This window comes from Pangasianodon hypophthalmus, chromosome 9, assembly GCF_027358585.1.
Source record: "Pangasianodon hypophthalmus isolate fPanHyp1 chromosome 9, fPanHyp1.pri, whole genome shotgun sequence".
NCBI classification, from domain to species: domain Eukaryota; kingdom Metazoa; phylum Chordata; class Actinopteri; order Siluriformes; family Pangasiidae; genus Pangasianodon; species Pangasianodon hypophthalmus.
This window is the reverse complement of record NC_069718.1, coordinates 8,818,539-8,832,245: the sequence shown is the minus strand read 5'-3', so window position 1 is coordinate 8,832,245 and position 13,707 is coordinate 8,818,539. Positions and strand designations below refer to the sequence as shown.

Genomic DNA, 13,707 nt, shown 5'->3' with positions numbered 1-13,707 from the left:
AGCTCTTTCACTTCTGGGTTTGTTCAGAGAAATCAGAGAAATCCCGCACGAACACCCCCCCCCCCCCCACCCCCCACCCCTCGAGGTGTAACACGGTAATCACGGTGAATCCCATACGATTGTGAAACTCTAAAACCTAAATGCTGCACAAGAAAGTTGAATTTAGTATCAGCATATGTGCCAAGAAAATATATCATAAACAAATTAATTTAAAATATGTAAAAGTTTATGCTCAAATTTATATATATATATATATATATATATATATATATATATATATATATATATATATATATATATATATATATATATATTTATTTATATACGCTTTCCTTGATTTTTTTGGCATAACAAAGTGACAATTATAGTTAATATTTCATTACTAATCCTATAAATGATATAAAATTGCATTTATGTAATGAAATTGACAGCCCTGACACACTCACACACATTCACACACTCCTCTGACAGTGAATGAATATCGCAGATGCCGTTATATTCATTTTCCAGCAGGCAGGAAAAGAGGAATAGTCTTCTGTGATAAAGCCTACTTCCTTACCCAAGTCAAGCAAACACCCACACACACACACACACACACACACACACACACACATAGAAAGCAGACACAAACTTATCCAAGAAAACAGAGCTCCAACATCCTATTATCAGTTTGCAGTTAATATGTCATTATACAACCCACACACACTCGTCTCTCTCCTCCACTTCACACTCATCTCTCTCCTCCACTTCAATAAAACACAACCAGATCGAGCTTCAAAGCAGGACTTCCTCCAGCACTTCCTCCAGCACTTCCTCCTGGCATCACATGCTGTTTACTTCCTCCCTTTGAAAGGCAAATAAAAAAACTTGGCTTAACCGTAGTTCACTCAAGCCACGTCTCAAATCACAGCCGGTCGTCCACTGTGAAGAGGGAGAGAGAAAGAGCAGCAACGCAGATGAACGGAAAGAGGGGAAAGAATATGGGAGAGCGAGAGCACAGACTGGGATGAAGAGGAGGAGGAGGATGAAGATGAGGAGTCACTGAAGGTTGCTGTTGTCGTCGGTGCCGTTGGACTCGGCCATGTTCATGCGGCCCATAGACAGACCCACGCTGTTGAGCACGTCGCGGCGCGGCGGCATGCGCTCGTTTATCCGGTCCAGACCCTTCGCCTCCTCAAAACTGCTGATCTTATGCTGCGGGGAGAAACCACGGATAGCTGGAGAGAGGAAGGGAGAGAAAGAGAGTGGGAGGAGGAGCAGGAAGAAATAATCGAAGGAAACGAGAGGATCAGGAAGAAAGAAGGGAGAGGAAAGGAACAGAAATAAAGGGATATAAGGAGAAGAGAGAAGCGAGCAAAAAAGTCAGAGAGGAGACAGAGTGATGAAAGAATAAAAAAGAAATGAAGGGAGATGTAGGAAAAGAGAATGAGACAGGAAGAGTGATAAAAGGATAGACAGAGAGACAAGAGAGAGAAAGAAGAGAGAGGAAAAGACAAAGAAGAACAAAGAATCATGGCTCTGCTGAAATACTGTTTTGTGTTGTACATCTCACACACACACACACACACACACACACACACACACACACAGATGGCTGCTACCGGTTGGAGGACATTTTAATAGATCAATTACCAAGAAACATACTTTAATACACTTTCTTTAAAACCCCACCCACATTTTATTTACTACCCCCCACGCTTTCTTTAAAACCCCACCCACATTTTATTTAATACCCCCCACGCTTTCTTTAATACCCCACCCACATTTTATTTAATACCCCCCACGCTTTCTTTAATACCCCACCCACATTTTATTTACTACCCCCCACGCTTTCTTTAATACCCCACCCACACTTTCTTTAAAACCTGCCTGCTCTTTCCCTGATACCCCACCCACTCTTTCTTTAATACCACACCCACTCTTTCTTTAATACCCCTTTCTTAAGGCTTTTGTTGTCCGTTATGACCTGCCACATTTGAGGAAATCAGAATTTAGGGACAAAAGTTTTTTTTTTTAATCAAAAATGATTAGCCTTTTTAATAGTTAATCTGCACATATGGTCAGATGGTCGCACCACCTGACATTTCTAGACTTTGGGAGGCAAAAATGACTAAAATGAATTCTGATTCGCTAAAAATGTATTCACATAAAGGGTATATATTGTAGATTAATGTGATGTAATCATGTATTTATTACATTTTTATATAGGAACTTTTATTCAGGACTTGCACCCAAAAAATGCGCATCATATCATTAACCCAATGCCAAATGGCAGCGGGGCATGGATGGAAAAAATAAGGGATTGTAGAGAATGAGTAGGTAAGAAGGAATAGTTTAGACCTGAGCGCTGATAACGGCTGTGTGCTTAGCTGTATATTTCTGTCAGTAGCCTGCCGGTGCCCATACCCAGACAGTATTCAATATACTGATTTTCAAGATTAAAATTTCATACCCTTCTGGCTATAATCCTTACATTAATAAGTGAGAATCAGAAACTAGAATCGTTAGCGTCACTAATTTGCATTAAATTTTGTTGTTGAATTAGCATGTTCAGCAGTGCACCTTTAATGCAGAGTTAGAATAGAATATAGAATATGCCTTTATTGTCATTGTCACAGGTACAACGAAATTTAAAAGTGCTCTTCAGTCAGTGCCTAAATAATTTAATATGACAACAATGCTAAAATATAATAAATTTAAATACTTTAGAATTCCTAAAAATATGAATAAATAAGAATAAATATACCTTAATCTGCACATGAGCATACCCTCACACATGCAATATATAAAAATATTGAACATGATTCTACATCCTACACATACCTCCACCGTTTTACAGTTCCAGCAAGATACAGATTGAAATATTGTATGTTATTTTAATTAAGTTAATGCATTCTGCTGCGTTTCAAACTGGGCGGGAACCAAAAATTAATTTAACCAAATAGAAATCTCACAAAAGAGACCAAAATGTTGGAACTAAAACAAAAAACTGGCACAAAAACAAAACATCAGCATGACTACAGTGACTAGAGAGCTCACACACTCATGCAGACACATTCAAAATACACACACTCATATCATACCGCTCATTCACACTTTCATTCTGCTGGATAAAGTTCACAGAACACACACACACACACACACACACCACAATAAGGAAATCTGTGCCAGCTGGAAGCAGCTGAAGAAGAAGTTACTGATTCACGCACGTCTTTTTTTAATCACATTCAGAATCACAAGGAACTCAGACAAACACCGATGTTTCCATTAGAAAACAACACCACTATCTATTCCAAATATTAAAGATGTCTGATCCACTCGGATCTATTCTGATGGAAACATGGCAGAGATGATGTGAAACGCTGCTCTACAGGGAATGCATTCACAACACAGCATTAGCAGAAAGAAGTCTTTTTCTGAATGAATATCCATAACGTTTTTGTTTTTTTTGGCTGTGTTTCTTACGTCTCGAATGCCCCATTCGCAGAGAGGTCACATGATCCCAGCAGGTCACCTGCTCACAAGGGACCAATCACAGAGGCAGCAGTTGTGAGGCAGGGCGGGGCTGGACAACAGTCTTCTAACAGCATCCATGTTACCATTTCAATGGAAATCTTAACAGCTAAAAACTAAAACGTGGGATATATCTGAACATACAAATATTTCTCAAACAGCTAACAGTAACAGTTCTCTAAGTGTTACATGAATTTTGGATCCAATGACATGCTGTGTTTCAAATCATGTTATACTATGTAATAATCTAAAACACACCTTTAGGTCGGCTCATCCATGAGATGTTTGATAAATGAAAATTCAAACACTATTCAAACACAATGAATTAAAGCGCATTGGGTTTCTCACATTAGCTCACTAACCCAAAGGTGCAAATGTCAAGCAAGTTTATAGACCTGCAATAATCATCTAATTACTTACAAAGAAATTAATTCAGTTTTTTCAGTCTTTTTTATTAAAAGGATCGTTAAAGACGCCAGTGTAAAGTTAGCTAGCTAGGTTTATTAAGTACTATTTAGCTACCACCTCTCATCTCAACATCTGCAAAACAAGTTAGTTCCTGTTAGCACTTATGTTACAGCAGCACCAGTCTTTTTCTTTTTCATTTTTTCTCTCTTGACGTTAATGTTACAGAGAAACTACAAACTTTCTCTATCCGGAAGACTTTCCCGTGTCAGAATACCTAATATTATAGCTTTACCTCGGACTGTTACAAAGCGTTGACACTGGAGACTCCTTCCAAAAATGCTACATTTTTACAATATCAACAATTACAAGTATGTTAAAATCCATTTATGTGGAGCATCCAACACACAAGCCCCTTTGTAAGCTGCTACTACAGAAACGATAACGTATTAGAACAAGCGCATTCATATTAACCTGTGAATTGTCTTATGCTAACATATTGCTAACTACCAAGCTAATTAACTATTTAGCTATTTATACTGTAGTGGTAATCCTTCTGTATAATGTAAAAAGTGTAATGCTAGCCAGCTAGTTCGCTTTAGTGACCAGTTTCCGCTTCTTTAACATTTAAATCTTTTTTTTTTCAATTTGCTTTAAACAGACATATGTTTGCACAATAATAATAACAACTTCTGTGTAGGTATTCTAGCCAATGAACAGTGCCTATAACAGCAAATCAGTCATCGCTCTGATTAACTCCACCTCTTTCAACTGAAGGGGTGGAGTCTGTTAGGGAACGCGAAGTCTTGCTAATGTTTTTATCACAAGTGTAATTTTCACCTCATGTCTGCATTTATTTGATGCAGCTCTCACAGCTTTGAGATCTACCACTGTTAATGGTAGCCATTAATGATGTTTCTATCTGTTGTCTGCTACAAGTCCCTCCCTGTTTACTCTGTGGTGCATGATGGGATAGGTCAGTCCTTTTCAAAATACAGTCCACCAGCTGGGTCTGTTTAGTATATTACATTTATTCATATTTTTGTTCAAAAATCATCTAGAATAGTACACAAGTATGTGATTTGAGACACAGCTAAAGTCAGGGTTTAGGGTTAGCAGTTAGTGTGTGTGTGCGTGTGCGGATGTGTGTGTAGGCGACTAGCCTATAATTACATCAATGATTCTGCTATTTTTGGTAACATCAGCTGACGCAGCCCCTGACCTTTCATAGCCACCTCGAACTATGTTAGCTAGCAGACGCAAGCTAGCTAGCTCACGCTATCGGTGGCTATGCAACCTCTGAGCAGCACAGATAGCGAGGCCGGCTGGTGATTACCTTCTCCGTCCTCAACCGCCTCGATAGCTTCAATGGCCTCGATGGTAGCTGAGAAAGCACAGACAGACACGGAGAGACGGAGAGACACACAGACGGAGAGACAGAGAGAGGAGGAGTGAAAGGAGGAGCGTTATTGTGGCAGCCATGCAATCAGCACGAGCCGCCATGAGTCTGCCGCCGAGGCTGGGTAGTTAGCAGTTAGCGTTAGCCAGAGAGCACCGCTAGCCGGTTAGTAGTACTGTGTGGGTGTATAGAGTTGTTCAGTAACAAGAAAAAAACATACGTAACATGTATGAGAAAAGAAGAGAAATTTGTGAGAAAGTGGAAGAGAAAAACAGAAGTGACGTTGATTTTTTTGCTCACCGCTCTGTAAAGTCTGTTTTCCTCCAGAAAGAACGCCGCTGGGCAGCATGCCGGTCGGGGTCAGACCCTTCAGAGTCAACACATTCTCACTCTCTTCACTGCAGCCGGGAGAGGAACCACAGTGGTTAGCTCACACACACACACACACACACACACGCACACACAGGCCTGGGTTATACTTCTGTGTCTGAGGATTTGTGAACACACGAGGACGTTGTACGTTGCATAAAGACTACCTTTATACTTGTACGTAATATAAACGTGTCCACTACGGAGCAGAAAAAATGGAAAAGTTCATGAAAGTCATGTTTTACTGCAGAATGAATTGAGAAGAAGCGGATCAGTACTGCGCTATTATGCTTTTAAACTACGACACAGTTTTAGGGCCACTGTTTAAAAAAATAATTTCAAGGTTTCAAGAATAAAATCGTAATATTTCGAGAAAAAAAGTCTCTATATTTTGAGAATAAGGTTGCAATATTTTTAGAATAAAGGTGTAATATTCCTAGAAAAAAGTCACAATATCGGACATGAGAAAAAAGTCACAATACTTTCAGAATAAGGTCATAACTTTTTGAGAGAAAAATCTCAATATTTTGAGAATAAAGTTATAATAATAAGGACAAAAGAATAGCTATCAGAGTAATGAGGGATGCTGAGGATTTGGTGAAGTTATACTTTGGTATTTGTTTTACAAATAAAAGAAATATTTCATCATCATGGTACATCGGCTCCAGATTATTTTTTAGCATTAGAAACTTTGCAAAATTTTATAGTAATATTATGACTTTTTTATACTATGTCTTGAAATATTACAACTTTATTCTCAATATATTACACATTTTTTCTCCTAACGTCAGATATTAATACTTTTTTCACAATATATTAAAATATTATTCTCAGAATCTGGTATTTTTATTTTTCAACCAGCGGCCCCATAAGGTCATCGTATATCAGATGTCAAAGACGAGCATGGACACTGTGTAATATTAAACGTGGTGAATATATAACAAGCCCCGCCCACTGCATGCAGACTATGTTTGTTTTCTTACTACGAAAATTTCACCTAATGTTTATGTTAACTACCAAAACACTTTAGCTAGCTAACTATCATGAACTAAAAAGCTATTTTATACGGTAATGCAGTGGGTAACATCGCTGCTTCCAGAGTCACTGGTTCGATCCTGAGCTGTGGTTCCTGTGTGTGTAGAGTTTTTGCGCATGTATACTTATATAACGCTATTTAAAATAAAAAAATAGTTACACATAAGCTGCATTGTGTTTCCAGGCTGATGTGCAGAGTGCAGCTTTACTCTCGGTCTCTCTCTCTCTCTCTCTCTCCCTCCCACCCTTATCTCACTGCACAGCAGCACTCACTCACCATGTGCTCAGTCAAAATGCAGAGTTTTTGGCAATACTACTCCGAACCCCTGGATAAAACTTGCAGACATGAGCTCACAACATCTCGTCACTAGACACACCTCCCTGCCCCGACCAATCAGTGTTCATCTGAAAGCTGGCTGACTCACAGCACCATAGATATCCACAAGGTACTGCTGGATTTTGGAAGTGTGAATGTCAGAACTTCAGTGCGCTTCTGCTTCCTGTGCTTACCCATAATCCCCTTCCTCTCATGATCCAAATACACTTCAGTGCAGAAGTATAAGCCAGCCCTCACTCGCTCTGTACTCACCGTAAGACTGAGAACATTTTAGCCATTTTGCCAATGGCACGGATTTTGTTCCTGATGACCTCCTTACGCGCGGCTGCAGCATTCGCTGAAAGAAAAAACACACAGAGTAACGAAACAAGTGAGTAATGGGAGAAAGTGTCTTCTCTTAGCTAGCTCAAAGTTAGCCAGGTGTAGGTGTTCGTATTTATTGTAGCTTGCTCTCTCTAACTCAGTCTGATTTTATTTAGGACACAATATCTGGCCAAAAGTATGTGGACACCTGACCATTACACCCACATGTCGTTCTTCCCCAAACTCCTGCCACAAAGTCTAAAGCACACACTTGTACAGAATGACTTTTTATGCTGTAGCATTACAACTTCCCTTCAGTGGAACTAAGAGGCCCAAACCTGTTAAAGCATGACAGTGCCCCTGTGCACAAAGTGAGCTCTATGAAGACAGAGCTCCTCACCCAACATCAGTGTCTGATCTCACTAATGCTCTTGTAGAATGGACACAAATCCCCACAGCCACGCTCCAAAATGTTCAAAAAGCACATATGGGTGTGATGGTCAGGTGTCCACAAACTTTTGGCCATACAGTGTAGCTAAAATCTGGAGTTTGTCCTCACCGTCATAGATCTCATCACCATCGTTCATGAGTTCATCATCTGAACAGATGCTAAGGACGTTCACCAACATCTCAGTCACTGTGGAGAGGTCAAAGGTCACAGAGTGAAAGACAGGAGATTCCAAAACAGTGTCCAAACTATCTATCTATCTATCTATCCATCCACAAAATTAAAGGGCCAGTTTGTAGTTTTTGTTGTTGGATTTCTAAAACAATAATAAATGTGTTCATTAAACTATGTAAAAATACATACAGTACATACATATAAATATAAACATACAATAACTAATAATGAATAGATCCTCAATATGTTAATTCATAAGACACATTTTGTATAGTTGTTTCTGGTGTTTTTAATGTTCTGGCCCAATTTACAATAAATGTAAAAGAAATAACTGTAATTCAAACAAATAAATAAATCAACTCACATTGAAATATTATTTCATAATCATTTTGTTATAGTTCTAATAATGTCTGTAATACTTTGATAGCACATTATTATTTCTGATCAGAAGTGTAATAATAATAGAATAAAACTACTTGACTAATTGGGCTTCTCTGGATAAATGATGAAAACTCCACCCTGAAACACACTAAACATATTTATATTCATATATTTCTGCGCTGTTTAGTGATTCTGGTGCTAATTCATCAGTTGATGCTGTATTAATTCCACAGCACGTGTTTCAGGACACTCAGATCTGCTCTGTAAAAAACCCAAAAGGTGTATGTTGAATAGAGGTGTGATGGAAGCTTCCTCTCATACCTTTCTCTCCTACGAAAGGCAGGGACCAGGTGAACACGTCCATGAAGTTAGGCAGCCAGTAAGGGTGTGGCGAGCAGTTAAACTGACGTATGTTCATCACATTGTTCTCGTATTTTAGCACAGCAGCTGCACAAACACCAAATAATAATGACATGCATCACATACACACAGCCTGCACACAGAGAGGTGTATCCAATGCTAATGCTAAACCGTCAGCCAGCCACATTACTGCTACTTCAGAAGTACAAGAGCCTCAACAGCAATGTGGTCCATTAGCACACCAAAGAAATGACCGACCTTTATTATTATACACGTCCAGGTAATTGGGAGCGGAGAAGATCGTGATGAGAGAGGGGAAGCCCGTCGTCTGGCTTTTTCTGTACATCCGATAACTGCAAAACAATAATGCAGGAGATGAGACAATAATAATAATAATAATAATAATAATAATAATAACGAAAAAAAGTAGAAGATCTTGTTCTGGAGGAGGCACAATAGATGGATGATGGGAGGAATGGTGAGCAGGCTGGTACAGATGGATGGATGGATGGATGGATGGATAGTAAGCAGACTGTTGGAGGAGGATAAATGGATTGATAGAGTAGGAAAGTACAGGAAGACTGATGGATGGATGGATGGATGGATGGATGGGTAATAAGCAGACTGGTAGAGGAGGATAAATGGAATGATAGAGCAGGCTAGTAAAGGACGACTGATGGATGGATGGATGGATGAATGAATGGCAAAATGGAAAGTAAACAGACTGGTAGAGGTAGATAAATGTAGGGACAGAGAATTGGCTAGTAAAGTAAGATGGATGGATGGATGAATGGAATGATGGATGGATGGATGGGTAGAAAGCAGACTGGTGGAGGAGGATAAATGGAGTGACAGAGCAGGCTAGTAAAGGAAGACTGATGGACAGATGGATGGATGGATAGAAAGCAGATTGGTAGAAAGGAATGGATGGATGGATGGATGGCTGGCTGGATGGATGGATGAATGGAGGAATGGAAAGTAAGCAGACCGGTAGAGGTAGATAAATGGAGGGACAGAGAGTTGGATAGTAAAGTAAGATGGATGGATGGATGGAAGGATGGATGGATGGAAGGATGGATGGCTAGTAAGCAGACTGGTAGAGGAGCATAAATGGGAAAAATAGAGAGCAGGCTAGTAAAAGAAGATGGATGGATGGATGGATAGATGGATGGAAGAATGGAGGAATGGAAAGTAAGCAGACTGGTAGAGGGCATAAATGGAAGGATATAGAGCAGGCTAGTAAAAGAAGATGGATGGATGGATGGATGGATGAATGGATGGAGGGATGGATGAATGGATTCGTTCCCACCTGAAATCAACCAATTATTTGATTTTAGCGAAACTCCACCTTTGAAAAAAAAAAAAGTCCTAAAAGGTTTCTTTGGATAGCTATTGATTCTGTCTAAACCATTTTTTTCAGACAGAATGTTCTACACCTTCTGTTCTACATAGAACCTTCCTCTACAGGGATTAACCCAAAAAGCTTTTAGTGTGCTGGACAGAACTCCTGCCTGAGTGTAAAATCAAATATAAAACCAACTTCAGTGTCAAATCACAGGTTTGTATTAATGTGATCTTTCTAATAGTTCATCATTTCTATTGGAACAGCTCTGTGTAAACGTGTACACTCCACGTAAATGGATTAAGAAAAGACTGTAATCCTTTATACAATGGAAGGAACTTTAAAAAGCTGTAACTTGAAGTTACACAGGAAAGACTCCAGGATGGAGAGATTTGTGCTTTACAGTTTCTCTCTAACTGCGTTATTTTATCTTACTAGCTTCAAGAGAGAGAAGAAAAGACAGTCTGGTGAGGGATTGACTATTTATAGCTGCTATAACATAAGTGAAAAGATGAACTAACTTATATCACAGACATTCCATAACGTTAAACATAACCGTGAATGGATTAAAAAGAATGTTGTTTTTTTAATAAATAAAAATAAGAATAAAACGTGCTGTTATTGGAAAATAATCAACTTCAGGCAGTAGCTCTGCTTCAGGGTCGGGGCACATCACATGACCACGTCATTGATTATTAATCTATAACAGCACACCTACATCTATAAGTGTTTTATTACTTACATCATACACTGATTATTGTTTTATAATAACGTCCTCATAATAAATAAAGAGTTTAGTGTTCGGAAATATGATGTCACTGCTCACTATATCATGATTACAGCTTAGTACATAGTGGAGTCTCCAATGATGACATCTTGTATATCATGTCCAATCTGAGACGAGTGCATGATCTCATGATGGAAACATCAGGGTGAGTCACATCTCAGTGTCTTTCAACACAACTGTTCCAGCACTTAACCAGTGTCCGCTTTCCCGTCAAATAAATCTGGTCGCTAATTCATGTTGCAATTTTACGTATTTCACTCGACACATCACGTGTGCGGCTCTTTTCATTTTCCACATGAGCTTCTCCTGCGGTACAGCCCTGTGTGGTGTGATGTGCAGTGATGTGGTTACACACTGAAGTGAGGTGGAGTTTACTGTTGTGGAGTTTACTGATGCTGCAGTGATGTTGCGGTTTATTTTAAAGTGAATTCAGTGATGTGTTTCGCTTACCCTGCGTCCTGCGCCTCGTGGGCTCTGATCACCGAGAGCAAGTTATTAGTCTGTAGAAACTCACACACCGCAGGATAGCTGTATACACACACACACACACATAGAGAGAGAGAGTCAGAGAAAGAGACAGACAGAGTGAGAGTGTGATACAGAGGTATATAGCATAGAGAAAGAGAAGGACAGGGAGACAGACAGCAAGATAGAGAGATACAGAGATACAAAGAGAGACAGAGACAAAGGTGTATAGAAAGAAGTGGAGAGAGAGACACAGACAGAGATAAAGAGGTATATAGTACATAGAAAGAGAGGGACATAGAGACAGACAGAGAGACAGAGGTATATAGTACATAGAAAGAGAAGGACAGAGAGACAGACAGCAAAATAGAGAGATATAGAGATACAGAGAGAGACAGAGACAGAGGTATATAGAAAGAGGAGGAGAGAGAGAGAGACAGACAGAGAGACAGAGGTATATAGAAAGAGGAGGAGAGAGAGAGACAGACAGAGACAGAAGTATATAGTATATAGAAAGAGGAGGAGCGAGAGAGACAGAGGTATATAGTATATAGAAAGAGAAGGACAGAGAGATAGACAGTAAGATAGAGAGGTATACAGTATATAGAATGAGAGAGACAGAGAGAAAGAGACGAGGAGAGAGAAAGAGGGAGACAGAGAGAGAGAAAGAGATGAAGAGAGAGAGAGAGAAAGAGATAAAGAGAGAGAGACAGAGACAGACAGACAGAGAGAAAGAGATGAAGAGAGAGAGAGACAGACAGACAGAAAGAGATGATGAGAGACAGAAACAGAGAGATGCAGAGGACAGGGTGATGGAGAGAGAGAGAAAGATAAAGAGAGAGACAGGCAGAGATAGGCGTATAGTACATAGAAAGAAACGGAGGATGAGACAGTGTCAGAAAGAGATGGAGATAGAGAGAGAAAGAGACAGAGAGAGATAGAGTGAGAGAAGGAAAGAGAGATAGAGAGAGAGTGTGTGTGAAAGAGATGGGGAGAGAAAGAGACATAGCGATAGAGAGAGAGGCAGAGACAGAGAAAAACACAGAAAAGGAGAGACAGAGATAGAGAAAGAGAGACAGAAAGGGAGAGAGAGAGGTGTATATAGTGCACACACCGAGAGAGAGAGAGAGAGAGAGAGAGAGAGAGATTTAAGCTGTGAGTCTATTAGCATGTTGCTTTAAATGAGAGAAACTCCTCTCTTTGACACCATTATATTGTTTTTCATCTCTAACAGCCACAAGATGGCAGCACTGAGCCCATTCAAAACATCATTGCACTGTTTTAAACTGCAACACCTTTCCTACACATCCACACAGACACACACACACACACACCATGTAACACAACCCCTCTAAATCACAGTGGCGTCGGTATAATAGCCACAAAAAAAGGTGAGAATGAAATCAGACTGGAGAGAATCTCATGCAGAATCTGATAAGCACAACAGCCTGAAAGCACACGGCAGACATCCAGCTTCCTGTCCATCACTGCTGAGTGTCACTGTATAAAACATGTCCTGATCTTACAGACAGGTTAGCTACCATTCAGATAAAACTGAACCGTGTTCAGTCACATCTAAAGGGAGTTATGTATGTAGAGAAGATATGAAAAGCATTCGCATCAGGAGAAAAGCGTGAAATGCGATACACAAATGTTATGGCTTTTCGTTTGTGACATGAAGACAATACAGTACACCGAAAACTAAAAGCTTAACTACAAACATCTTATGTCTCTTTATCTCTTCACTGAAAAATAACCAGCAAATGAATATAATTCTCTGATGCACTGCATTTCACTTTCAGCATTTCATCAGTGTGTTGCTGTCGTGCCACACTGAAATGTAATCACTGCCCAATCACATCTGTACATGAGGGCGTGTCTGTAATCAGAAAAGGGGATTGGCCTGTAATCAGAAAAGGGAGGGTTCTGCCATCTATAAAAAGAGGGAAAACATGAGTGAAAACATGGACTGACCTGAGTCACAGACATTCCACAGCGTTAAACGTAACTGTAAACGGATAAAAAAGTATGACGTCGTTCTTTAATAAATACAAAAATAGAAATAAAACTGATAAATGCTGTTATGAAAATAATCAACTTCAGGCTGGAAACACTAAACAGAAAGGAAGGAAGAAGAAGATACACCTTTCATAGTTTCTGACTGCTTTCTTCACTTCTACTGCACTGAACGCTTCATCTTCAAGAGTTTCAGAATTATTACTAAAACATGATAAGTGTTAAAATGACTAAAATACCTACAGCAGGGCCTAGGAGTGGATTCAGACCACATACGATTAAGATTCTCCACTGATTAAAAGAATGAACTCTTTACAAGTGTGAAGTGTGAATACATTTTTATTGTGAGTACTTACGTGTGAATACATCACGT

General features: G+C 39.5%; 1 protein-coding gene across 3 annotated transcripts in view; it reads right to left on the bottom strand.

The window, feature by feature from the left end:
- Positions 1-319: 319 nt before the first annotated feature.
- ppp3cb (protein phosphatase 3, catalytic subunit, beta isozyme) overlaps positions 320-13,707 on the bottom strand; it is a 53,728-nt gene continuing 40,340 nt past the window's right edge. For 2 of the 3 annotated variants that reach the window (XM_026919806.3, XM_026919807.3), the window contains exons 7-14: positions 11,304-11,381; positions 8,983-9,077; positions 8,686-8,811; positions 7,921-7,998; positions 7,311-7,395; positions 5,618-5,715; positions 5,255-5,302; positions 320-1,217 (exon numbers count right to left, since the gene is read on the bottom strand). In XM_026919806.3, the coding sequence (XP_026775607.3) occupies positions 1,039-1,217; positions 5,255-5,302; positions 5,618-5,715; positions 7,311-7,395; positions 7,921-7,998; positions 8,686-8,811; positions 8,983-9,077; positions 11,304-11,381 (787 nt within the window). In that variant the 3' untranslated portion in view covers positions 320-1,038. The remainder of the gene's footprint in view (positions 1,218-5,254; positions 5,303-5,617; positions 5,716-7,310; positions 7,396-7,920; positions 7,999-8,685; positions 8,812-8,982; positions 9,078-11,303; positions 11,382-13,707) is intronic. The other variant, XM_026919808.3, reaches the window with a different exon arrangement.